The 27,494-nt window shown below is 38.8% G+C and overlaps 1 protein-coding gene across 1 annotated transcript in view; it reads right to left on the bottom strand.

Annotated features, from left to right (window-relative positions):
* The window catches only part of PLCZ1 (phospholipase C zeta 1), a 47,103-nt gene extending 22,142 nt beyond the window's left edge, over positions 1-24,961 (bottom strand). The window contains exons 1-7 of the mRNA XM_009980043.2: positions 24,948-24,961; positions 24,346-24,469; positions 18,355-18,589; positions 13,171-13,372; positions 11,432-11,576; positions 9,840-9,992; positions 1,931-2,158 (exon numbers count right to left, since the gene is read on the bottom strand). Of these exons, the coding sequence (XP_009978345.1) occupies positions 1,931-2,158; positions 9,840-9,992; positions 11,432-11,576; positions 13,171-13,372; positions 18,355-18,589; positions 24,346-24,469; positions 24,948-24,961 (1,101 nt within the window). The remainder of the gene's footprint in view (positions 1-1,930; positions 2,159-9,839; positions 9,993-11,431; positions 11,577-13,170; positions 13,373-18,354; positions 18,590-24,345; positions 24,470-24,947) is intronic.
* Positions 24,962-27,494: the final 2,533 nt, after the last annotated feature.

Here is a 27,494-nt window from a genome sequence, read left to right as displayed (position 1 = left end):
TTATTATTTTCCTGATTCTGAGATTAGTATGTAAATTAACATAATTTTTCATGACTCTTAACATTAGTCATTTAAAACATATGTCCAACTGTATATTTCTAAATAGATAAAGTACTAGAAAGTGTATACTGGTAGGAAGCACTGAGAGACAAAAAAAAAAAAAAAAGAGAAAGAGAATCTCTACATCAATAGTACAAACTCAACTAAAAAATGTAAAGTAACAGGAGAATATTTTACCATGCCAAGCAAATCAATCATAGGTATATTCCTCCAAGCATTGGTCTGAAGTTAGAAAAAGTCTGTTCTTCTTAATTAAGATGCAAAGATCTTTGGCCAAAGTCTTTGTTTAGTCTTGCTCTATTGCCAAAGCAAGCAAAAGCAAAGGCTGCTCTACACTGAAGTGACTGAAATTTTACCAGAGTCTTATCTCTTATACTGAGGTACTATGTGACCTCTTCATTTTACTCAGCATGAACTTGTGAGCTAATTAGTGGTAGTAGCCAGCAAAGAGCCAACTGTGCTAATAACGTCTACATTCCATTAAAGCTTTTGAAGGAAAATTCTCATCTGACAAAATAATAGCGATTGCCTGCTTGTGACTCTCAAACTACACAAAGTTCAAGTGCTTTGATTATTCTGGAGCTATCTGTCATGAGCAGAACTAGAAGTCCACTGGCACAGAATCCCTGATGAATAACACAGCTCTCTGAATGTTCAAGGCAGTGACACAACCAAAGCCAACAGCATCACTAGGGTATCTTGGGTGTGGATTCAAATGTCGCCCCTCCAATATGGTGGGACCCTGATAACCATTCTCTCTTGTGCCTATGAAACATGAGCAGACATCTGTTATTGCTGCTGTTGATCAAGATGTATGTGGTATATGATCTGGTCTATAGTGTGATGTTACAAATATATGTGACCTTGTTATGTGGAAATTTGGCCTTCCCTATGCAAAGGGGACTCTATCCTTCCTCAGAACTTTTTGTATACTATCTCTCTATATCAGATGGAAAGAAAAAGAAGTGAAGGTCTTGACCTTCAAATCACTTAGAGAAGAGACACTGCCTTTCAGCAAAATATTAAGCCCTGAGGAGCATTCCCAGTCTATCTGCGTGAAGATAATCAGAGTGTGATGTGCAGAAGTGACTGGATACTGGGTGCTTCCTGCATGCTGGAAAAACTTAAAGCAGTTTGAACCCTGACAGAGTAACAGATTTCCAGGGCAGAGAATTGCTATTCAGTTAAAAAAATGGGTAAGTTCCATTTGATTATTAAAAAGAAAATTACATCCATTTTTTACAATTTCTTTCAGAAATAGTATTTAATGTTAAGTGTCTACATGATGAATGTAAAAATACCTTTCCTGTTATAAGTGCTTAAAAATGTTTTAGCACAACCAGAATTCTACACCTTATTTCATGCATAAATCCAAACCAGAAGAAAATAGGGGAATGGGAACTCTTCAAAATTTACATGGTAGTCTGGTGGTCTATGGGAAGAAATAGATCGTTAACTCTGTCCTTCCTCATCAGGAACTGCTGTGAGTGTTCTCCATGCATAACTCCAGGAGGCCCTTGAGACTGACAAAGCAGTTGGGCAACTTTATCTTAGCTCTATTGTGTTATTGAGCACCTGTGACAAGCAAGACTTGAAATTGAAAAATGCAGATGCAGTTTAGGATGGGAGCACAGGGAAGGGATGCTTTTTAGCTGGATACTAAAATAAGCTCCATTTTGGATTGTCCTCTAAGAATCAGGAAAACTCTGAAACCTCGAGCTGAAAACTATTTCAAAATGTATTGCTCTAGGTAATTTTAAAGCCTATCTTTTAAATTTAGTCTCTATTTTAAGATAATATATTCCTTCTTATTAAAAAAAAGAAGTCATACGTCTATGCATTTTCTAAATTCCATTGAGACAAAAGTTACCTTCGCTTTTTTTCGAGGTGGGGCTGAAGGTCTATGATTACTTTTTCTTTTTGGGGAATCACTCTTTGGATAAAGAGGAGCTTTATCATCAGCCTCATCTTCGTCGGACAAAATTTCAAAGTCGGAAACTTCCGCTGTCTCACCACGACTGTCAAGTTCTCTCCTCAGCATACCTTCTTCAATCGTACCAACTTTTTTGTTCTTTATCAGAATTTTGAATTTTAATGCCTGTAGAAAAGAGGTTAAACAGTAGTATATAGAATTAGGTATGGACTAATTGCAGGTTTTCATATCTAGATATTTTTAACCCACATTCAAAGCTGTTGATTAAGTATAATGAAGAGCAGTAATATGACGTGAAGGTAGATATTGGTGAGACAGAAGTCAAATACAAGCAAAACGAACAGAATCTGGGGATAAAAGTAAATAATAGAGCGTGAATATCTAACCTTATGACAGGAGAAAAGGCTCTCCACCACACAGATACACAGAGGCTGAAACTGTGAGTCAGATTAAGGTAGGAAGTTTAGTAAATGACAGAAGTGATGGCCAGGTAAAACATAGGAGGTGTATTTTTTCACTATGCATTAATTCATTTTCATATATAGACTTTTAGATATGTATCTGGTATTAATTTAAAATCTTTTTTAGCTATCATGGCAGCTGCTGGAAATTTGGTATCCTATTTGATTAGTGCATTTGTGCACATCTGCCTAGCGTACTAAATTAAAACTTTTGTTGTTATGTCATTATACAGTGGATCCTCACGCTGATTGTCACCTGGTGAGGGAAATTAATAGAGTTTGGTAATTTGTTGCCTAAGCAATTCCTGTATTTTTAAATGGGCATGTTGCAACTTCCATAATAACAATGTAGGAAAAAATTTCATTAAAGGTTATAATTTCTAATACGATGTCTTTCATCTATGCACCTGAATCCAATGAGTATAAATTTCACTTAGATTTATGAAGTAATATTCATAAACAAACAGCTATTATGTAGCAGACATTCATCTCTACCTCTGTACAGAGGAACTGCCAACGAGCAACAGGACTTACTTAGGTTCTTAGATAAAGAGATCCACAAAAACTTTCCTTAATTTTCATATGCGCTAGTGAAAAGGAGGGTTATACGGCTGGGAAAGTTACAGAAACAAGGAACAGATACTTACATGTTAAATAAAAGATAACTGAAATGCTCTATTTTAAGGTATCCCTTAAGTAACTATGAAAAGTATGGCTGATAGAAGCATGTATATAAACCCAAAGCTTTATAATAGAAACTAGAGCTGTAGGCAAAGAAAGAGACATTCCACTTATTTATACTGCAATCTCCGTTCCTGCTAATCCCCTTATCACTTCAGATCTTCTATTAGTAGTTTGTCAGTGTGCCAGCAGAATGAGAGATCCTCTGCTTAATATCTATCAGTGCCATGCTAGTGTAAGATTTGATTAGTCTCTCTGCACTGGTGATTCAGAATAAGGATGCCCTTTACCATTTCCTTCATTTCTTATTGATGCACTCATTTTGTCCTGTGATATTTTTAGAAGAGTTTTAATATGAGTAATGCTACTCATATTTTAACGAGTTCTGAATTTTCCTTTACATCTTCGTATTTCCCAATATTTTTAAGCAATTCTATCCACTTTTGTTATTCACTGGTAAGATTTAATTCTACAAATTAAAAAAAAAGACTTGGTATACAACAGAAGGAAAATCTGTCTATGGATGTATTAAAGCCTCCTGTATGTAAACTTGCTTTAAGTAAAAAAGACTACAGTCTGTGTCATCATAAAAATGGGCCATGATGTTTTATGTCAGGTAGTTTCTAAAATTCTGTTAGTGAGGATGCAAATATCCTGAGGTAGGACAAATATTCGTGGTGGTTTTTTTTTTTTCTATAAAGATAACATTTTAAAATCACAGCTCTTTTTTCAAAAACGGTTGCAGAAAATAATCTAGCAAGAAGAAATTTTGCTATTTTTTGGCCAGAAGCAGATTCCAATAATAGTTAACCCAAATCACTGAAAGTGAACCATGAACTAAAAAAGGCACACCATGGATTTTAAGTCTGAGCTTCAAACAGATCTTTAAAAAATCTTATGACAAACATACTGTTACAAAACCAGTCACTATGTCAAATTTGAATTCTTTAACTGGTAATCAGCAGTGCTGAACACTGGCATCTTTTTGTAGAAGTGTCTGAATCTTTTAAGCAGATAAAGATCTGAAAGTATGAACGTTCACTATAACATCTCTGTTTCAGTTTAATTATAAAATACAAAATGTTAAAAAAATACATGTTCATTACGTACTTCAACACGTAAAATGGTGAGACACGGATTTGACAGATGGACCACTCGATGGATAAAGAACTGGCTGGATGGTCACACTCAAAGAGTTGTGGTCAATGGTGCGATGTCTACATGGAGACCAGTGTCAAGCTGTGTCCCTCAGGGGTCTGTTCTGGGTCCAGTGCTGTTCAACATCTTTGTCAGCGACATGGATGACAGCATTGAGTGTATCCTCAGTAAGTGTGCCGATGACACCAAGTTGTGTGGTGCCATGGACTCACTTGAGGGAAGAGATGCCATCCAGAGGGACCTTGATAGGCTTGAGAAATGGGCCAGTGCTAACTGCATGAGCTTCAACAAGTCCAAATGCAAGGTCCTTCACCTGGGTCGGGCCAATCCTAGGCACAAATACAAACTGGGCACAGAGTGGGTTGAGAGTAGCCCTGAAGAGAAGGATTTGGGGGTGTTTATAGACGAGAAGCTCAACATGAGCCGGCAGTGCGCTCATGCGGCCCAGAGGGCCAACTGCATCCTGGGATGTATCAAGAGAAGCATGGTCAGTAGGTCAAGTGAGGTGATTCTTCCCCTTTACTCTGCTCTTGTGAGACCCCACCTCGAATACTGCGTCCAGTTCTGGTGTCCCCACCATAAGAGAGACATAGATTTGTTGGAGCGTGTTCAGAGGAGGGCCACAAAGATGATCCAGGGGCTGGAGCACCTCTGCTACAAGGACAGGTTGCGGGAGCTGGGATTGTTCAGCCTTGAAAAGAGAAGACTTCAGGGGGATCTAATAGCTGCCTTCCAATACCTGAAGGGAACTTACAGGAAGGCTGGGGAGGGACTTTTAACAAGAGTGTCCACTGATAGGACAAGGGGAAATGGGTTTAAGTTGAAGGAGAACAGATTTAGATTAGATTTTAGGAAGAAATTCTTCAGTACGAGGGTGGTGAGACTTTGGAATAGATTGCCCAGAGAAGTTGTGGATGCCCCCTCCCTGGAGGTGTTCAAGGCCAGGTTGGACGGAGCCTTGAGTAGCCTGGTCTAGTTGGGAGGTGTCCCTGCCCATGACAGGGAGGTTGGATTAGATGATGATCTCTGAGGTCCCTTCCAGCCTATGCCATTCTATGATTCTATGATTCAATATAAACTGTAAGTACACTAAAAAATTGAAATGTGTAAAATGTAATAGATCTTCTCTAGAGCATAATGGGACTTCAGTGCTGACATAAGCAAAAGCCTCCAGTTACAATCAATTGGAACAAATATTTAGATAATGAAATGAACAAAACTTAGATGTTATACTAAACAGGCATTCTGGCTAATGCGATGTGCAACACGAATCAGAACAGCTGAAGTAATACAAGACTCCAAGACGAAATCACAAACACTTGGAATAGATCGGGCAAACCCACTCACTGACCTCTGCAATTAATGTAAAAAGGGACAAAATTCAGTGTTCAGAAATGTAGAGAACAAACCCTAGATTTGGGTCATAAGCATTAAAAAGAGAAGAAGAGCTTCCCCTGTTTAAATTGAGCATGTTGTTTTCTCTTCTTCTTTCCCGACCAGCTGTAGCTGCTTACTAAGAGGAATATCGAATCCTGAAAATCTTGCTAAGTAAAAAGGTTAAAATCAGTTTAAAGTTTTACATAATTTTCTATTTCAAGGATTATATTACTGTCTTAGATACTGATATAGAGTAAAGATGTGACATCTTCTATGAAGTCTAACATGGGGGAAGCTTTCAAGGATTTGACGAAATTTATCTGGAATGAAAAAAACAGGATGCTATTGTTAAGTACAACTGTTAAAAAAACCCTAACACCAGCATTCTTTGAGGATTCAAGAAGAGAATTACACTGAGTGAAAGTGTGAATAGATGTCTTTGTGTCAGCCTCATAAATCAGTGTTATTGAGATATTTCAAATCAATACTATCAGTAATGTCTCAGCTCTGGTTAAACAGCTGCTAATTTTATCAGGAGCACCTTTTTAGCTGTCTCATAACAAGCTTTCATACGATACAGTCATCTAGTGTGAAGTCTCCTACATTGAAAATTCCAGTTCTGTGTTGTGCTCTGTAGTAGACACATAATACATAAGAGACTCTTTCTAATGTCCTTCTATTAAAAATACAAAAAAGCAAAACACGCCTAAAGAAGGAAATTGGGAGGGATGACACTGGCAGACTAATTTGCTGGATGAAGTGAGAACCTAACACAATCCTGGGTAAAAGTGTATGTGTTCTAAGAAGCACTCTGTCCTTAAAAACAATTTTGCAAGGTATTCTTTCTCATTCATTTACCAGAAAGAGTACCACACAGGAGAAGATCAATTTGCTAGTGGCTCAGAGGCTTGATCTTTTGCAACTGTTGGCAGCAAGGTTAGATACCTTGGAAAAACAGGACTCTCTCCTATTTTACCTGAGGACTCCATCAAACATAAGACAAATATGAAAACACACATAGATTTTCCTAACCATACATCGAAAAGACATCTGACAGTAGTCTTGGAGGAAGTTGTAGTGCAGATGATTTTGAATTTCTTTGAGACTTTTAAGGCAAAAAAATAGAGCATAACTGATCAGCAAATATGTTGCAAATAGCACTATTGATCAACCTGCTGCTCGTGGTTCAGGAATATGCAACAATCGACAGTTTGAGTTGCAAGGGCCAGCAGCTGCACAAGGTGACTCAGGAGGTGAGGGTGACAGAAGGGCAAGCATGGTGCAGTGACCTCATCAACTAGGGCGACAGTAAGACAAGTAAAGCAGTTTAGTGATGCCAGGCATAGGCAAGCTCATGAAGCAGTCCACTGACTGCCAGACAAGTCATGAGGCAGGTCCAAGGTCAAACCAGGAAGCCATATCTTATAAACACAGAGTGGCTGGGTTTGGAAGGGACCCCTGCAGACCATCTAATCCAACTCCCTTGTTCAAAGCAGGGTCAGGAAGTGTTAGGGCTGTGTCCAGTCACGTTTTGAGTATCTCCAAGATGGAGACTCCATAATGTCTCTGGGCAGCCTGCTCCAGAGCCTGACCACCCTCACAGTAAAAATTAATTTTCTCAAGTTTAAATGGAATTTCTTGTATTTTAGTTTGGCCCTATTGCCTCTAGTCATTTCACTGTGCACCACTGAGAAAAGTCTGAGTCCAACCTAGAGAATCCAAAAACTTTATGATAAACAATACAGTTTTCTTCTTTTTGAGGTCATCACCAAGGCATGCTACATTTTCAACGTGTTTCTTCTCATTTTTGTAAAAAATAGATGCCATAGACAGATTGAAAGGCAAAACAGTAGGCTGGAAATATTTTTGACTCGCTAAGAAGCAAGATATATCTGATGCAAAGACTTGGTCAAGACATTTACATATGCCAGCTGCAGGTCAAAAAACCAAGAATGAATCTCATCACTGAAGCAACAGAATTAGATATGTTAAAGCAGTCTTGATCTTGAGCTTCTGAGTGAAAATCTTCACGTCCTACTCTTTCAATAACCAGAAAATAAGACTATAAAACCCTATAAACATGCAGGAGAAGAAAATTTGGAGATGGTTAGACTGAAAATTGAATCATACAGCCACAGGTTAATCAGACCATTACCCTTTTGTGAGATGTTGCAGACAGCCAGTAAGAACCTGTTTGCCAGAGATTATAGACAGCCAGGTGCAGCCACGTTTTGGAAGTTTCTCAGTGAGACAGGCCTTTATAGAGAAAGAAAGTGCCGTAGCGATGTGAATCTCTTAGACATGCACTCAAGCATCACATGTAGATGTCAAAGACCATGGTACTTGATTCACCCAGACTGGTGCATTCTGGAAAAACAGTGACTATTCTGGGAAAACAGTGATTGCATATGGAAAGCTCCTTTGTATATTGTATAGATAAAGGAGAAGAAAAAGGTGAAGGAGTAGTCCTGGCTATGAGGTTAGTTGGTTTCTCCCTAATAGTAGGCTTTAAAGGTATTTTTAAGTATATAATTCAGTAACTCCATGATTAAGATGCAGTACACTGATTTTGTATTTACTACAGAGGACATAGGATCCTTGAACATCTATTAGAATGAATGCAGCTATGTTATGAGAAACTTCAAGGTTGCAAAGTGATACTGGAAGTGGGATATAAAAAATGCAATGCTACCATCTAAAAAACTATGTTGACTTACTGAGAAATTTATTAACATCTATTAAATATCTTTATGACAACATTGCTATGAAAATATAGCAGTATGGTAATTCTTTAGCAAGTCTTTTGCACACACCGCTTCAAAAATATTTTTTCCGTTACAAATCCTTTACAAAGATACATCTCTCAGAGAGTAGTCTTTCCTTATGACAGTCTTTCCTCCCCACATTTTCATTGTTCCTTTTTCAGTTACCATAAAAAAAGGGTATAAAATATATCTGATATATCACTGGCAACAGTGACAAGCCTAAATAACTATTTTGTAAGTATGCATGTATTTGTGTCACAAGAGATTAAAAAAACCCTTTTGTCCTTGAAGGAAAATTATGTGCAAAGACTGGAACAATGGGAATTTATTTGTTTTAGTTTGCAATAAAATTTTCAACACCCATCTAATTGCCTTTTCTGACTTCATATCCCAGAGGCCTCAAGCCACCAGCTGAGAAACTGCCTTAGGTAGAAACACACTGAGAGAGAGTTTAGTTTTAAAACTAAACACTGGAAGCCTAATTTCAGAGAAAAGGAAGAGAGGAGAGAAGAGGGGAAGAGAGGAGAGGAGAGGGAAAGAGAGGAAAGGAGAGAGAATTGTTCAGTTTAACCTCAAAAAGTTGACTTCACAGATCAACAGAAACTTCGAAGCTCTGCATTATAACACGATGTTTCAATAACTTGAAATTTCCAAAATTAATCAGTTGTTTGCATAGCTCTCAGATTCAGAGTTCAGATTCAGCAGCACTTCTACAATCTTTGGCAAGTCATTCCCTGTGTATAAATCTGCCCTCTTTGAAGGCAGAAGCTTCTACCACATCTCCAACATAGGACTACAGCAGATGAACCACGCTATGATAACTTAATTCATAGTAAGCAACAGTTTGCTTTAAAAAAATCAGAGTAATTTCAGTGTTGCTACTCAGTTTTTGATATGCAGGTTTTACAGTGTTAGTAAGTATAGTTACTTACTAACTTGCAGATTACTACAACTGTCATGTTTCCGTATAAAAAAAACCTGCAACCCACAAACTTTACTTAACTGTATTTGGATATAAAATAAAATAAAACTTTTAATGCATCCAAAGCACCAGAAGTTGGATTGATGTGAACAGCAAGATCTAAGGCTTTGTAAAAATGTCAATACGTTAGCTTTTAACAAATACGTGCTTCAGCATTGTATTGAAAATGGTTTTCCTTTAAACAAAAGCTTCCATATCAGTCCACATGATTAATTTTGGGTTTTTTTTTCAGTTTTATCTTTCCGTGCAGGGTTTTTTTTGTGTTTTTTAATTATTTTTGTTAGCACCTGGAGTCTGTTTCAGACACCAAATGATAGCAGTTTCATAAATTCAGTTTCAGAAGATTAAAAAAACCCACAAAAACAAACAAAAAAAGCCATTTTTTTTCCCCTTATCTTTCAGAGAGAAGAATACAATATTACCTCAGGAGAAGGTAGCCGAGTGACATCCGTATCACCAATTGTTGAAGTGAGAAGTTTGTCGCCTAGAATACTTTCCAAATAGTCTGCCATCACTTCTTGTTGCGTCGGGCTGCAGTGGTTCTCCAAAGAGAGTATAACTGGATAGTCAGAAGCCTGGAAATATAATTTAAAGGCTTTTATTAATCATAAATAAAAAGAAAACTACTTGATTTCCCAAAATATCTTACAAAATTTCCCTCGGTAATCTGTATTTTCCTTTCTTTTCAAAACTTTCAGAATATAGGTCAGTTGTTTCAGGTTAGTAACACAGTGAAAAAGCTCACAACATTTACAGAAAGGGCAATGAAAGAATAATGACAAACAAGGCAAAATTGGCTTTCAGCTAAATGTAAATTGTAGCCACCAGTGACTGTAAGTGACAGGGATTTAAAATATTTCTGGTTCATGAGGGAGAGTGTTTGTTCTATGTACAGAATTTCCTCTATTGTTTACAGAGTTTTGTTATGAAAAGAGAGAATTGTTTTGTTTTTAAAAGGTAAAATCAATTCTAAAATTACATTTGACAAAGTAAACCAGGATTAAATGTCTTTTGCTGTAATTTATGACAGATTTTAATTGACTAAATTTCAAGTTGCAAGTAGCCTTAAAATTTGCTCAGAAATCATTGCCTTTACATGGAGAAGCTATGCATGCTTTTTTATACTATCACAAGCTTTTCTTCGGACTCTACACCTTACTCATCTTGGTACCCAAGCAAGACAGGTGAAACATGAGAAATCGAGTGAAAATTAGAGAATAGCTCAAATGAGACATTCATTTAGACTGCGTAATCAAATGTCGTAAGTTGCCAGTAATACTGGTGGCTGCTAAAAACAAACTGTGAATAAAATCTTTGCTTGGGCAGGACTTAAACTGCCAGTTTCTAAAGTATCATTTTATGTTTACCCTGTTTTTACACTTTTCCCCTGAGCATTTGCTCTTGGCCACTAATAAAAGGACACTTTAGCCTGGAGAGACAGCTTGTTCAAACCATTATCTAGTGTTGTGATTTTATAATCTCATTGTAACTTGTGCCTGTTAAATGAAGTTTGATTTCACTACCTTTTAAAATCAGACACTAATCAAATTTTATATAGAAATCAGAACCGAAAAAATACAGCTTTTTAAGCATTATAAATACAGTTTAAGCATTAAAAATGCATAACTGAGAAGACTTTATAAATATATATGTATAAAAATACATACAAATGCATGATCATAGGCATATATATGCACACCATAACGCTGGCCTGAATACAGGAGTTATCTTAATAGTCGTTCAGGACCTAATTTGGGCAAGAGTTCTGTCAGAAACCTATACAAAAGACTGAGACAATCCCAAAAGCTCTCCAACTTTTTCTGCTTTGCCAGAGATAGGCAGAAGGGACATTGCCCTAATGAGTCATCTGACAAAAAGATAGCAGTAGGTGGTAACTTTTACCAGGTCTTGAATTCAAAATAAAAAAGGAGGAAACAGAAAACAGAGCAAGTCTCAAACTCAGCTATAATCAAACATTTTTCTCTATTTTATATATATATATGTATATACGTACCACAAACGCATACTTGTTTATCACTTGGATTACAGAACTAAATGGAATCTTGCTGGTTAAAGTGTGACCATGGTACACAACAGGATCCTTGTTGGAGCCATCCCAGCAGTCGATTTCCAGGCAACGGCATCCTTTTAAGAGAGCGCTTCAAAAGAACAGAAAAAATTTTATGGTCAAAAGAAAGATACCACACTTCCTTACAGAAGTCACTGTATTTCTAAGTACAAGGATATTAAGTAAATAAAAAAAACCCCTGCTTTTTCATCACAAAAGAAAATAAATCTGATAGAATTATGCAGATATGAGACACAGTTGTTTATCTTAGGCATGTTAGGTAATAAACTTTATAAGAGCATTAAGAAGTAAGATTGATTATCTGGAAAACCTTTATTAAGAGATTAAAAGCAAGGGTCAGATTTAAATAAAATAATTTTGCTACGATGACAAATAATTGCTTAAAATAGAAAAGTAAATGTTTGAAAGGGCTTTTTCTATTACTATTCCAAGATTCATTTGCAAATTTGAGAATCACTATACTTAAAAATAACAGCATCATACTTACAGAATCAGGTTGTGTTTGGTTTTTACATAATTCAGTTATTCTCTCCCCAACTTATTTCTAAGAGGGAGTGCTAAAGTTTCTTGGATGCCTTAAAATTATTGTTTTAATTTTTAATATGTTAATGGCACCCCTTAAAGTTCTTAGGGTTATAATATTTGGCTTGTTACTAGTTTAAACATTTATTGTAGACTATTTTACCTAATTATCAATCTGTCTTTTATATGCTAACGATATCTCAAAGATGATCCTAGCTTCTTTTAGCATTTTATATTTTCCTCACACAAATAGTAAAGAAGAAGAAAGGGGGGGTTATACCCTCTTTGCAACTACTCTAATCAACACAGTATTTATGTCATATCATTTTAAATGCTGTTAGAAATAAATTCACTAGTGTTTCTCATAGTTGCAAGCCATTATAGAATACTCAGAGAACAACCAAAACAAAGAAGTGCAGATAGATTCCAACTGCTTGCCTGTCACTGAAGTGGTACAAAGCAACAGGAATGCTGGACAGGTGTCTTCCAAATCCTTCGTACTTTCTGTCCCCACTCTGTATTGCCTTTATATAGAAGCCATTTTCTTCTTCCCTGATAAGTTCTTCTAAATCTGTCTTGGCTATAAGGCATTCTGGTTTCCTTCCCTTCTCCAAGTCATATGCTGCACATTTAAAGACAGTTTCTTCTCCCTCCTGGCTACTATAGTACCCGTATTTTTTGTTGTTGTTGTTATTTCTAAATTGGCTGCATTGGCACATACACTGGTCACAGATACCTTTGACATACTCCGCTGTACTGTGTCCTTACATCCTGTATATTGATCAGATTAGACTTTGCCCAGGAATTTTACATTTATTTCAGCAAGTTTTTTATTTTTGCATGGCATGCTGAGATTTAAAATGGATTTAATCATATACTGTGCAGCATGCTATAGATTTCATTTGCTGTGAGGTAGATTTTTCTGAGATGTAAGTGAAAAAATAGTTTGTTTCCAGACTATGAACAGATGGTTTGGCAAATATATTGAAAAGTGTACACACAAAATAAAATACCACTCACACTTTTTACTTGTATCTGCAATGATTTTGCTTCTTCTTGCCAAGCAGGATTGTATGTGACTAAGTATTCATTAAATAAAAGGCAAAGAATTTTTAAAATATTTAAAAAGAGTATCTAAATACCTGGTATATCCCCATAAGTGACTGGGTCCTATTAGTTGATCAGATATCAAATAGGTGTTATGAGACGATGAAATAAAATAGTCACATAAAGGGCGGTTCATGTCTTGGTATACAGTCCTGTGATCGTTCCTGAATATTGCACAGTCTTCCGAGTTCAGGTACCGTATAAATCCTTCAAATGACATCTCTCTTCTTTTTCTCACTGAACAAAAAAGAAAGCAAAGAATTTCTGGTGTGAAGCTGAAGTGATGGTTACATCTGTGTACTTTCCATAATTTTTAATAGTCAATTCTGAACATTGCTAAAGGTTACGCAGCATAACACTTTCCTGCAATTTAAAAATTCCTAGCAAACAATATAAACACAAACATCAGATGTGTGCAGCTCTGGAGTTGAATTGCTGTGGTTCAAAATTATGAGAGGAAATAAATGTGCTCTGACTTTTATTCTTCTATGGACACCAGTAAGAAGAGTTTGCAGTAATCTTAACTAAATGAAAAATAAAATATTTGTTGTTTCGTTTTGGAAAGTAATATGGCAGTCAATGCACAAAAAGAATCTTCTCCGTAGAAAGAACAGGTACTGTTCTCCAAAATGTCATTTGGAGAACAAATCTTGCATATTTTTGCAAATAATCTTGCAGAAACTACGGGTTTCTTTAGAACTCTCTCTTATCTTTGCTGATGGATATAACAAAACTAGTTTAGAAAAGAGTCTGCTTATTAAGTTCTGAAGAATCGCAGTCATACTATTTTCTGACCATTTACAGACGCTTTCTGTTTCTACATTAAAAGAAATGGGAATTCATCTCCATAAATATTCCGCAGTGAAAAGATGCTTTCATCAAGGCCTCACATTTCTTCCCTAGAGGAGCTTCAGTCTTTTTGTCCATTAGGATCCTTTAGCAGTAGTTAGTGTGAACCCATATATATTTGGTGCAGATAGAAAAAGAGAAAGCAAGAAAAGATTTCTGTCTTCTTGCAGCTTCTTGCTGTTTGCGGAGTGCAATGATTTTTTTCTTACCCTCTCCTTTTGGATCATAGAATCATAGAATCATAGAATCATCAGGGCTGGTAGTCCATAATACAATTAATAATAATATTCTGGATAGTCCATAATACAATTAATTAATAATATTCTTATTTTTTCCAAACGTAATTTAAAACCACAAAGTTCTTCCCTGTTCCTCCAGTTCAATTCCAGCTCTGCCATCTATACAAATACTACCATATCAGAGGAATGATGGTTATGACCTGAGTATTTGAAAGACTGAGATTATACTATATACCTATGTCTGTTACATTCTGCCTTATTTATCTTGAAACTTTTTTGAAAGTATTTTTCTTTTTTTATGGAAAAAGAAGTTAAACCTTTCATAAGATGTTTGCTGCCCTGAAGGGATTCAGACCTGTGGCAGATCCACGCTGAAGCAGATGAAAAAAGTAAGAAGGGAGCAGTAGCAAAAGAAAACTGTGAGAAAGGTAAAGCAGCAAAAAGAAATTACTATATATTGACCACAGCCTCCTGCAAAACCTGGTTCCTCACTGAAGGGGCCTGAGAAGAACCTGTAGCAATGTCGAGATAAGAAGACAGATGTCTGGACTAAAGTTGGAAGTGGGGAAGTGGGGAGGAAGTGGGGAAGAGAGGAGCCTGAACTGAAGCTGAGCCTGGGAAACAGAGAGAAAGGTCTTATCGCTGTGTTTAAATGTGTGTGTTCTTGTTTTGTAATAGCCAAATTAGTAATTAAATGTTTATGTGACTTGCCACTGGAGACATTGAAATGGGTACAAATATGTCTGCTGGGAATCAGGGGAGTGAACTCATGAGAAACACAATCAGAGACGTGAGTGTTGCCCTGCTGTACTGGAAGAAGGAAGCTTTCAATAGCTGTTGAAAGTGCCAAATAGTAACAGCCTCAAGGCAGAAACGTTATCAGATGGAATTCCATACTATGAAATTTGACTTCTTAATGTCAGACTAAAACATTTCTACTCTAAGTGAGCAGTAACGACAGAAATATTTGCTTGGCTAAAGTACAAATACAGTCACTCCTTTTCTACTCTGAGTTTACATTCTAGGGAGTTAATTTACCACCTGACCCACACTTGTAGCTAATACTGCTGCATACCGGAATAAAGCAGCTGTCTGAGCTGCAGTTTCGTTTTCTAAGGGCGTCTTCTGGGGAAAGCTTTTCCTAAAACCGGATATTTACACACTCTTTCACACATCTCAATTCTTGCATTTCATCAATCCAGCTTCAACCATTGTCTTAGTCGAGATTTTTAAGTCATCTTCCTTATTTCACACAATTTTTTATTAAATCTGCAGCAATTTGACTGAGGTGTCTACTCTGTTAAGTTTGATTTACATTGGTCAATGGGATCAATAGTTGTCTGCTGCAAATGCATCCTCTCCCTCTTGCTCTGTCTCTACACACACATGCATACACAAAAAAACAAATTTAAAATAATATATATCCTAGGAATAAACTGAAGATTTTTTTTGGATTAACAAATACATTCTGGATTACTCAAATTCTTTATCTGACAGGTGCACCGAGCTTACATTGTTATTTACAAAGTAAGCAAGCTTTTCAAGACAGTATTTTGACCTGTTTTTGTACTGTGTAGCAGGAAAATACAGAGACAGGAGCAGAGTCTTTGAATGGTGCTACACCATAAATAATAGAAGGATGCACCTTCTTATCATCACTGTGCCTCTAATTCTATCCATGCAAATACCGAATAATGAGCGATATTTTTTTTTTTAAAGAGATATATACCAAGCTTAAAAAACATAAAGTGCATTTGGATGGCATGTTTTCTTTAATCTCATCTAATGACTCAAGACTTCTATTCAAAATTAATGATAAAATGGAGAGATAATTAAATGTTTGTGTAGAACAAAACTGACATTTGGATGTATGTAAGACACAACTGTCAGGTGTGAATCACATATTTGTCCCTTTTATGATCAATTCCATAAAATGGTTTCTTCAGTCAAAAATACAAGCTTCAGCACACACACACACAACATGTTAATGCAGCATTTTGCCTTTAGAAATTTAAATCATACAATAAAAATGGAAGAGTAATGTATTCCATACCATTCCTGAACTAAGTAACCTCAGAGAGTTAATTCAGAGTTATCTGGCTCAATAGCATTGAAAAGTCTTACCTCTCTACACACAAATATTATTGTTGGAGCAGGTCCAGAGGAGGGGGCCACAAAAATTATAAGGAAGAAATTGCTCAAGATGAGGGTGGTGAAACACTGGAACAGGTTGCCCAGAGAGGTGGTAGATGCTCCATCCCTGGAAACGTTCAAGGTCAGGTTGGATGGGGCTCTGAGCAATCTCATCTAGTTGAAGATGTCCCTGCTTATTGCAAGGAGGTTGGACTAGATGACCTTAAAATTTGGTCCCTTGCAACCTAAACTATTCTATGATCTTATGATCCTATGACTCAATTCAGGGAACTACAGTTTGGCCAGCCTTACTTTCATCCTGGGAAAATCATGGTGCAAGAACTCTTGGAAGCCATTTGTGGGAACTTGAAGGAAGCTGTGGATCTTTGTCCTTAGGGCATTTCAAGTTTTGACTGAAAAAAAGCCCTGAGAAACCTATTCTGAATTCAGTGTTGACCTTGAATTGCGCAGAAGGCTGGAGTAGCTGCCCTCCTGAGGTCCCTTTCCATGTGAACAGTTCCATAAGTCTGCGATAGCAGAAGTTTGTGTTTAGAGACCTGTTCTTAGAAGCTAATCAGAGAACAAAACAGAAATGGCATTTCAACTTGGGAGAGCATAAATAATCGATTATAACTTTCACCTCAGTAACATAGATAATGACATCAGCAGACACATGATGGGACAGATTAATAACCAGACTCCATGCCTGCTGAAGATGCTGAGGATACACCACATTTGCAAGACTGCTTCCTACATCCCTGGTATCGTTACCATTTACAGCCAGCTGAGGGCAAACCAGAATGTAACTGTGTAACTCACTCACTCTTCCTCGGTGAAGAAAAAGATATAACCTTCTCAGTAGATAAATCCTTAGAAGTTAGTTTCCTCTGTGAAACCGCCGTTGTTAGATTACTTCTACATTTAAACTTTCTGCCATATGACACTCAAACATAGACATACTAGGTGCAAAAAGTATGATTCATGGAGAGCATTCTACTAAAACAAATTGTAGGTTTAAATCGTACAAAAAGGAAGTACTATATCAAACTCTAGTAGTATGTATTCTTTCCATTTGCAAGATTAACTTCAAGCAAAAAGCTCGACTATATCAGCAATATTGTAACAATTAATGTGATCTCCAAGTAGGATTAGAACAATCTACGTTGTACAATATTCTTTTGAACTGCAACAGGTTTGACTAAACTTATTTTTGCTTTTTGATTGTGAATCGGATTACTAAGTAGTTGAACCAAACTAAATTACACAACACTAAATTCTGATCTTTTGTAGTCTTCAGAAATGCTGTCCTCAGTCTTCAGATTTTAATACTGATTTTTTTTTAAATTAAAATTCATGCATTATTACTGATTTAATTATGGTTGATTTCCTCTAAGAGAAATATCCTGTGCTGAACAGACTAGTTGCTAAGAAAAAACAGTGTCTATTTTTTTATCTTTGTAATACAATATTTATATTCCTCTAATTAATTAAGCAAAATGATTTTTAAAGACTTAGCTAAACAAAAAAATTCATTCTGACTTCCTAATAATAGACATCCATATGTTTCAGTGAGCATTAAAAAGATTTAGTGCAGTTCAGATTCTCTCAACTACTGCATTAAAATTGTGTTTTGATTGAAGCCATCCACATGTAGGTTTTGGACATGTTTTGTTGCAAAAAGAAGTAAGAATGATGGATCTGGTAAATAATGTAATATGTTATTACTGAGCAAAATGCTGTGTAAATTTATTGTGCTTTATTAATGGTTTCTCGTATTATTCAATTCACGATGTTTAAAGATTTGAATTTTAAAAAATCAACATTTTGTACAAGTTCTTATGAAGGACAACATACATAATTATAATATAATTGCTTTTATTAGTTTTCTTTAAAATGTTCAATTTGCATCATCAGATGAGTATTCAAAAATATAAACACAGTCACTGACAGAAGGGCAATAAATAAGAGCTAGAAACCAAAATTTTAAACTGTACATACCTTCTTCAATTGGTTCATACTTCAAAATAATTTCCAAAGCAGTCACTTCACCAGCCTCAGTTTCGTGTTGTTCTTTTTGGAGAAATTCAGTGAGCTTGCTGTGAGGCAGAATTCTGCCGTTCGGTGAGTAGGCACAGAAAAGTTCAGTAAATTCGGGCCTGTGTGTGATTGCTCGATAAATCGTCATAAAATCTTCAATGTTAATCGAATGGCCCTTTCGTTTATCAACTGTTTTCTGAAAAAAAACACAAAAGAAAATGACACCAGTCAATACAACGATACGCAAAGTTGCAAAGATACACACAAAACACTCGATAATAAGTAATCGTAAGAGCGAGAACAACAGAGAAAACCTCAGGTGACAGTGACTGCAATGCATTATCAATTTATATTCTTCTGCTTCTATATGCACATTTTAGATTTGACTTTATGTGTTAAAATATTTTATACAAATTAAAATATACCATATGACATAATTATCATCCAAGTAATTACAATATATTTCTATATAACACATACACAGTATTAAAACACATTATATAAAACCTTTAAAATGCTATGCAGTAAAACCAATTTGCTGCATAAAAACTGTCCAGTGGAAGACATATTCAACATAATACCTATCCAACAGCAATTTAAATTGCATTGTAAATGCTATCAGTTAAATTTACATCCAACATACAGCAAACAGTAATCTAAAAAATGAAATAAGGATCATAGCATCATAGAATGGCATAGGCTGGAAGGGACCTCAGAGATCATCATCTAATCCAACCTCCCTGTCATTGGCAGGGACGCCTCTCAACTAGATCAGGCTACTCAAGGCTCCGTCCAACTTGGCCTTGAACACCTCCAGGGAGGGAGCATCCACAACCTCTCTGGGCAATCTATTCAAAAGTCTTAGCACCCTCGTACTGAAGAATTTCTTCCTAAAATCTAATCTAAATCTGTTCTCTTTCAACTTAAACCCATTTCCCCTTGTCCTATCAGTGGATATTCTTGTCAAAAGTCCCTCCCCAGCCCTCCTGTAGGTTCCCTTCAGGTATTGGAAGGCAGCTATTAGGTCCCCCTGAATTCTTCTCTTTTCAAGGCTGAACAATCCCAGCTCCTGCAACCTGTCCTCGTGGCAGAGGTGCTCCAGCCCCTAGATCATCTTTGTGGCCCTCCTCTGAACACGCTCCAACAGATCTATGTCTCTCTTATGGTGGGGACACCAGAACTGGACGCAGTATTCGAGGTGGGGTCTCACAAGAGCAGAGTAAAGGGGAAGAATCACCTCACTTGACCTACTGACCACGTTTCTCTTGATACATCCCAGGATGCGGTTGGCCGCCTGGGCCGCATGAGCGCACTGCCGGCTCGTGTTGAGCTTCTCGTCTATAAACACCCCCAAATCCTTCTCTTCAGGGCTACTCTCAACCCACTCCGTGCCCAGTTTGTATTTGTGCCTAGGATTGGCCCGACCCAGGTGAAGGACCTTGCATTTGGACTTGTTGAAGCTCATGCTGTTAGCACTGGCCTATTTCTCAAGCCTATCAAGGTCCCTCTGGATGGCATCTCTTCCCTCAAGTGAGTCCACGGCACCACACAGCTTGGTGTCATCGGCAAACTTACTGAGGGTGCACTCAATGGCATCATCCATGTCGCTGACAAAGATGTTGAACAGCACTGGACCCAGAACAGACCCCTGAGGGACACACTGGTCTCCATGTAGACATCACACCATTGACCACAACTCTTTGAGTGTGAACATCCAGCCAGTTCTTTATCCACCGAGTGGTCCATCTGTCAAATCCGTGTCTCTCCATTTTAGAGACAAGGATGTCATGTGGGACAGTGTCAAATGCCTTGCACAAGTCCAGGAAAACGACATCCATTGCTTTACCCATGTCAACCAGCGCTGTAGCTTTGTCGTAGAAGGCCATTAAATTAGTCAGGCACGACTTGCCCCTAGTGAAGCCATGTTGGCTGTCACCAACCACTTGGTTATTTTTTATGTGCCTTAGTACGGCTACCAGGAGAATCTGTTCCATGATTTTACCTGGCACAGAGGTTAGGCTGACTGGTTTGTAGTTTCCCAGGTTGTCCTTGGTCCCTTTTTTAAAGACAGGGGTTATGTTTGCCCTTTTCCAATCTGTAGGAACCTCACCAGACTGCCAAGACCTCTCAAATATGATGGCTAGTGGCCTAGCAACTTCAGCCACCGGTTCCTTCAGGACCCGTGGATGTATCTCATCAGGTCCCATGGACTTGTGCACCTTCAGGTTCTCTAGGTGTTCCCGGACCTGATCTACTCCTACCCTGGGTGGTTCTTCACTCTCCCAGATTCAGCCAACATCCTCTGTGATTTGGGTGGTGTGGTTCGAGTGGTTGCCAGTGAAGACTGAGGCAAAAAAGTTGTTGAATATTTCAGCCTTCTCCATGTCCTCAGTAAACAGGTCACCTGTATCCTTCCGGAGGGGCCCCACATTCCCTCTCGTTTTTCTTTTTTCTCTCACATACCTATAAAATCCTTTTCTGTTATTTCTAATATTGCTGGCCAGATTTGACTCTGTCAGGGCCTTAGCTTTTCTAACCTGGTCTCTGAGTACACGAGCAACTTCCTTGTACTCATCCCAGGTTACCAGTCCCTGCTTCTATGCTTCGTGTATTCCCCTTTTGTATTTGATTTTAGCCAGGAGTTCTTTGTTTATCCATATAGGTCTCCTGGTGGTTTTGCCTGATTTCTTCCTTTTGGGATGCAATGCCTTTGAACTTGGAGGAGATGATCCTTGAAAGTCAACCAGCAATCTTGGGCTCCCAGTCCCTCCAGGGCTTTATCCCATGGCACATGACCAAGGAGGTTCCTGAAGCAGCAAAAGTCAGCTCTTCTGAAATCGAGGGTTTCAAGCTTGCTGAGCTTCCCCCTCTTAGCTGCCTTTAGGATCTCAAACTCCACTATCTCATGGTCACTGGAGCCAAGGCTACCCATGAGTTCAACATTACCTACCAGTCCTTCCCCATTGACGAGAACGGGGTCTAACATGGCACCTGTCCTTATTGGTTCCTCTATCACTTGGATAAGGAAGTTATCGTTAATGCATTCCAGGAATCGCCTGGATTGCTTGTTCCCCGCTGTGTTGTTTTTCGAACTGATATCAGGGTGGTTAAAATCCCCCATGAGGACCAGGGCTTGTGAACGAGCAGCAACTCCTATCTGCCTATGTAGGGCCTCATCCCCTTGGTCTTCCTGATTGGGTGGTCTGTAGCAGACTCCCACTGTGCTGACAAGTTATCACGATATCTAAGTTATCATGATATCTAAGTCGTTCAATACATCAGATAAAAAACACTAGTGAAGTTTGGAGACAGGATACTTTATAATAACCTATGACATCGTGTTCTATTCTTAACAAACCAGAATGTTTAACTCAGATTAATTATTCACACTTTCAGAATTCTTAAACTGTAAGCTTGTTTTCATAGTGCTTACAAAATGTTAGCACATTAATTAATTTCAGCGTTTCAGTATAAAAGCCACTAGAAAAATCAAAAGGGCAAAAGAATTTGAGCAGAATAATTTTTTTTTACCATTTCTGCCATTTAAATTTTCCTCTGGCTTAACAATTTTATTTATCCTTTAAAATTTTCTACACAAAATATGTAATTGTGCACATGACATGCAGAGATTTCCAACAGTTTAGCTTGTATTATTTTTAAAAGTTGCCAAATTAAGAGAAACTTTGGAAATTTACTGACAAAATTACTCACAAAAATCATAAATAGATGGCAAATCACTGCTTCATTGATTATCACTATGAGCTGATCAAAACTCATAACTGTTGGCTCCTTAAACTGTGACTACCAAAGAGGCTAAATTTCAACACGGAACCTACTATGGTTAGTAGAGCTTCCCCAGAAGTGTCCGTAAACATAAAATAGCTTATGAGCTCTGGCTGCTCTTTGATCAAGACTTTTGATTACTGCTAAATTAGATTAGTTTTGAAGTGACATCATAAAAACAAAAAGCCCTAATGATACATTACCTGCTTCCTCCTATGTATTACAGTTCCTACTAAGAGATGTTTGAATAAGTACAATAAAAATAAGAATAGATAACCAAAGCAAGTACAAAAGCAAATTTCATGAGGAGTTCTGGCCAAAAATTTCATAAACCCATTCTTAAGTATTTGCTTTGAGTTTGTGCAAGAGAATTGTAATGATCATTTTTAACAGAAATCACCAGCTGGAAAATAATTCAATACAAATGCTAATAATATGCATTTCATTGAGAAGTCCCATATCTAAGGTTGATAGCCTCAATCTGCATTATTCCTTAAAAATCTTAATGTTCATAATTCTGACAATGCTCAAAGGAGCACTACAGTAAAATAAATTCAAAGAGAAGAGACAAGAAAAAACAGATTACTCTTAAAAAACTATGTTTTTTATAAAATTGATTTTGTCATGTATAACTGTTTGATGAACTGTTGATGCATAGTTAGTGACAATAATGCCAGTAAGATTTCCTTCCAGACTGCCTTCCATTTTTACATACTATTATACTGATGAACAATTTGAGATCCAGAACTACAGAAAATACTCAAATCTCTCTCAAATAGCAAAGAATACCTAACAGTACTGCTACAAATACCTAAATCAGACTGTTGAGTATGTTATATTGTTAAATATAACTAGGTAAGAGTAGATCTATGCAGATCAGTTCCTCAAATAATTACTCTCTTGTCTTCCCATAATTGATTGTCTCTCTCAAATTTTGGTCAGAAAGTAAAGTAGGCAGAAAATACAGGAAACAATGAGAAATAGTTTCAAGTTCTCATGAGATTCTCAAGGTTGGGAATTCTCTCAATGCAGTGCAAGTTCAAAAATCACAGGCAGACAGCATCAAGGGTTGAATTCACGCTCCTGGTTTTACCTTGGCTCAAGAAGGCAGAGAACAATGAGAGAGGAACAGGATAGAGTGAGGAAATCATAATGCCTTCCCTCTGCCTGCCTGCCTGTCAGCATGACGTGACCTAAAGTTTCTGACTTGCCATAGTTAATTGTCCTCTGTCAAATCTGGACAGAATCAGCCAGCTGGTTACAAAATTCTCAGAGAAATCACAAATACTTATCTGTGCACTTGTCTTCACTCCCTTAAGAAAACAGCTTTACCAAACAGCAGTTTTTGGGAAAAAAAAAAAAAAAGAGCTAAAAGGAAAAATCATACCCCATTTGAGTAATTACTAGAGGGGACATGAAGAACATGAAAATCCAGTATGTCCAAAGGCACTCAGTTTTGTAGTATTTGCTCACTGGAACTGTATCCACTTGATGGTAGTTTCCTTACTTGCATTAAATTAACATATTAGTATATCCAATTTCTATCTGAATCATGTAACTTTAACAGAAATCTCTTAAACGTTGCCATATTTCAAGACTACGTCCTTTCGCAGGGGTTAGAGTGCAATTCCCATCCATTTGTACACGCTTCTTAAATGCTTCAAAGGAGAGGTGGAGTGGAAAACGGAATGAATAAGTGTGTTGGATCTATGTTGACTGGAAGCCTGAGCAGATCAGACAATTCCATATTGTCCTCCTGACAAAAGGATTTTTAGGAATTCACTCTAATGGCTCTGCCCAGCATCACACAGGCATGCCTGGACTCCTTAGCTTGATCACGGAAGCAGTGGATGGGATGAAACCAGAATATTTTAATTTTGCTCAAGGGAGGTCTTGTTACAACAAAGTTGAGAGTCAAGACATACATGTTTTCCATCACCCTACATTATTCTGGTGTGGTGAAGAGATGGTGGTAATGCAACCACTCAGTTATCTATTTTACACGGAAACAAAAGACCCAGACGAGGCAAATTAGTTGCTGATTTTGCACGCCCTACTAGCACGATATTCACTTCTCAAAACATTAATTTTAAAGCGTCAGCAAATATGAGGCACTTATGTAACTGGACTTCTAAAAGTATTCAATTGCTTAATCTATATATTTATCACCTTGAAAACGTGTTTCACATGGGCAAAATCAAAAGACATTTGGAGTTTTTTAAGTAACTGCATTGTGTCGTCCAAATCAATCTTTCCATTCCTGAACTCATTCTGAATGATGGACAAAAACCACGTATAAAAGATCAGGTCAAGGAAACTTCTGGCCCATGTCATTGCCTTCTAATAGAGAGAGAAGTTTAATTTTTTAAACCTAAAAAGCTTGTGCTTAGCTTTTCTCGTACTCTAGAACATCCATATCTTCTGACTTCTGATAAGGGTGAAGGAAGGGGAGCAGTGGGAGGAGGCAGATGTGGGGAGGCCGAGGGGATCCAGCAGTGTGGGGCACGGAGGGAAGAGGAGTGCCAATAACAAGCGGTGATGAGGAGACGGCACCTGGCACTGCATCCCCCACCATCCAGCCCCACTGGCCCCACCTGGGCCAGGACAGGCCACCCTGGGCCACCTGGCCCAGCCCCTCCCTACCGCCCCGCTGGGCTTCCAGCCAGCCTGGCCCCGGGAAAGGCGCCTGCAGAGCTGGTCATGACAGCAGCAACCACAGGGCAGGGAAAGGAGAGGAGAGGAGAGGATAAAGTAGAGCAGGAAAAGGATATCTGTTCTCCTCCATGGTGTTTCTGCGTCCCCTGCTCCGGTCTTCGCTGCGGTGTTGTGGCAGCAGTTGATGGGACACCACCCTGGCTTGCTGTAGTTGGTGCTCCTCCTCCTCCTCTGCCCAACCTGTGCCCCTGCCGGGACACAAGTGTCCTCTGGGCACAGCTCCCACCCTCAGCACCCCGGTGGCATTTCCAGGTGCCTCTGTGAGGTCACAGCCCGCGGGCCCCTGGCATGGATTCATAGAATCATGGAATGGTTTGGGTTGGAAGGGACCTCAAAGATCACCTAGTTCCAAGCCCTCTTCCATGGGCAGGGACACTCTCCACTACAACAGGATGCCCAAAGTCTCATCCTACCTGTCCTTGAACACTTCCAGGGATGGGGCATCCACAGCTTCTCTGGGCAACCTGTTCCAATACCTCACCACCCTCTGAGTGAAAAATTTCTTCCTTAGATCTAATCGAAATCTCCCCTCTTTCAGTTTAAAGCCATCGCCCCTTGTCCTATTGCTACATGCCCTTTTAAAAAGTCCCTCTCCAGCTTTCTTGTAGACCTCCTTTAAGTACTGGAAGGCTGCAATAAGATCATGTCTGAGCCTTCTCTTCTCCAGGCTGAACAGCCCAACTTTCTCAGCCTGTCTCCCTAGGAGAGGTGCTCCAGCCCTCAGATCATCTTCGTGGCCCTCCTCTGGACCCACTCCAGCAGCTCCATGTCCTTCTTATGTTGGAGGCCCCAGAGCTGAACGCAGTATTCCAGGTGGGGTCTCACCAGAGCAGAGCAGAGGGGCAGAATCACCTCCCTCGACGTGCTGACCACGCTGCTTTGGATGCAGCCCAGGATATTGTTGGCTTTCTGGGCTGCCAGAGCACATTGTCAGCTCATGTTGAGCTTCTCATCCACCAGCACTCCCAAGTCCTTCTCCTCTGGGCTGCTCTCAATCCATTCTCCACCCAGCCTGTACTTGTGCTTGGGATTGCCCTGACCCACGTGCAGGACCTTGCACTTGGCCTTGTTGAACTTCATGAGGTTCTCACAGGTCCACCTCTCCAGCCTGTCAAGGTCCCTCTGGATGGCATCCCTTCCCTCCAGCGTGTCCACAACACCACACAGCTTGGTGTCATCTGCAAACGTGCTGAGGGTGCACTCAATCCCCTTCCTGCCGTTGCTCCCCGCCACGCCGCCATCCTCTGCTGCTTCCCTCCGGCACAGAGCAGCCCTGCCTTCGCCGGCGGTCTCCCACTCTTCGATAGCCCTCACCCCCAGCATGTGCACAAGGCAGGAGCTGCACCAGCCAGGAAAGCTGTCTCTCATTCCCAGCCTGCTGCGACAGTCTCCTCCTGTGGAGTTCAGCCGGGCTGCCCGAGATCCCTCTGTTCTCATCCCAGACGATGCGCTGGCGAGGCAGGAGGCTGCCAACATGAGGGTCTGGCACAACCAGAACAACTTCTCCCCTATCTGAAGGAACAAGCACACCCGGACTGGACTTTTGCTCTACCACTCAGGTTACCCGGACCTTTCTCCTCCAGATACACTGCTTCAAAGATGCCAACCTCCACGTGACTGTCAGTAAATCTGTGAGCCAGGCTCCAAATGTGATAGACCAAAGTCAGTTTGTCACAGATTTTGTGAAAGCTGAGGGCACTAAGTTCCATATTGCCATTCTGGAAAACATTCAGGCTTTGTCAGAGGATATATGGGGCAGTAAGCCTGCGGAGGAAACTTCCTGTTACTTGCGCTTTTGTGAACTGGAATAAGCTATTGAATGATCAACATCTGAACACCGATGTCTGCAACACAGAAGAACCTCTATGCTTATTGAAACACACTATTTGATGTGGTGGCCTAAACAAACAAACAAAAAAAAAAAAAAAAAAAAAAAAATAGATAAAGTGTTTAGTTGCATTATTTCTGGATTTCTCAAGAGGGTGCAGAAACTGTCATCAGTCAGTCACCGCTTGGAAAATAATTCAGGTCTGTAGACACTGAAAAATAATTTGCTGTGTTTTTTAGTTTTCTTCCTGTACTTCTCAACTGCTTCTAGAGGTACTAGTGATAGCCACTGTCAAAGGCAGTATGCCAGCAAGTAAACTCTTATTTTCCTTTATAATTCTACCCAACATCATGTTTACTTACGTAGCTTCATACTATATGCAGCACTGGTGATAAGGAAATCAGTAAGGCAGGTTGGCAGAGATATTCAGGCCTTATTTGTAGATTTTTTTCATTGATACTGAAACCCAGGAAATTCCACCTTCAGGCTGTGCATACCTCTCTGTATGCACAGGAGACATCCCTAACAGATTCACAGGAACAAAAGGAGATCAGTACACAGGAGGAATAAATTTCTTATGGCTAGCGCAGAAGATATTTCATAACTGACTATGCTGGGTGTTGCAGCATCATGGATGAAAGCAATGCTGCTTCCCTTCTCTCAGTGCTTATTACAAATTCCAAAGGAATGTATGTGATTTTGGTTTATTTTCAAACTATGACAAACTGCAAAGCTTTGCTAACGTGTGTATTACAATGAATTAAATGCCTACCAC

The sequence above is a fragment of the Tauraco erythrolophus genome, chromosome 4 (assembly GCF_009769465.1).
Source record: "Tauraco erythrolophus isolate bTauEry1 chromosome 4, bTauEry1.pri, whole genome shotgun sequence".
NCBI lineage: Eukaryota > Metazoa > Chordata > Aves > Musophagiformes > Musophagidae > Tauraco > Tauraco erythrolophus.
This window is presented reverse-complemented; position numbering and strand designations above follow the sequence as displayed.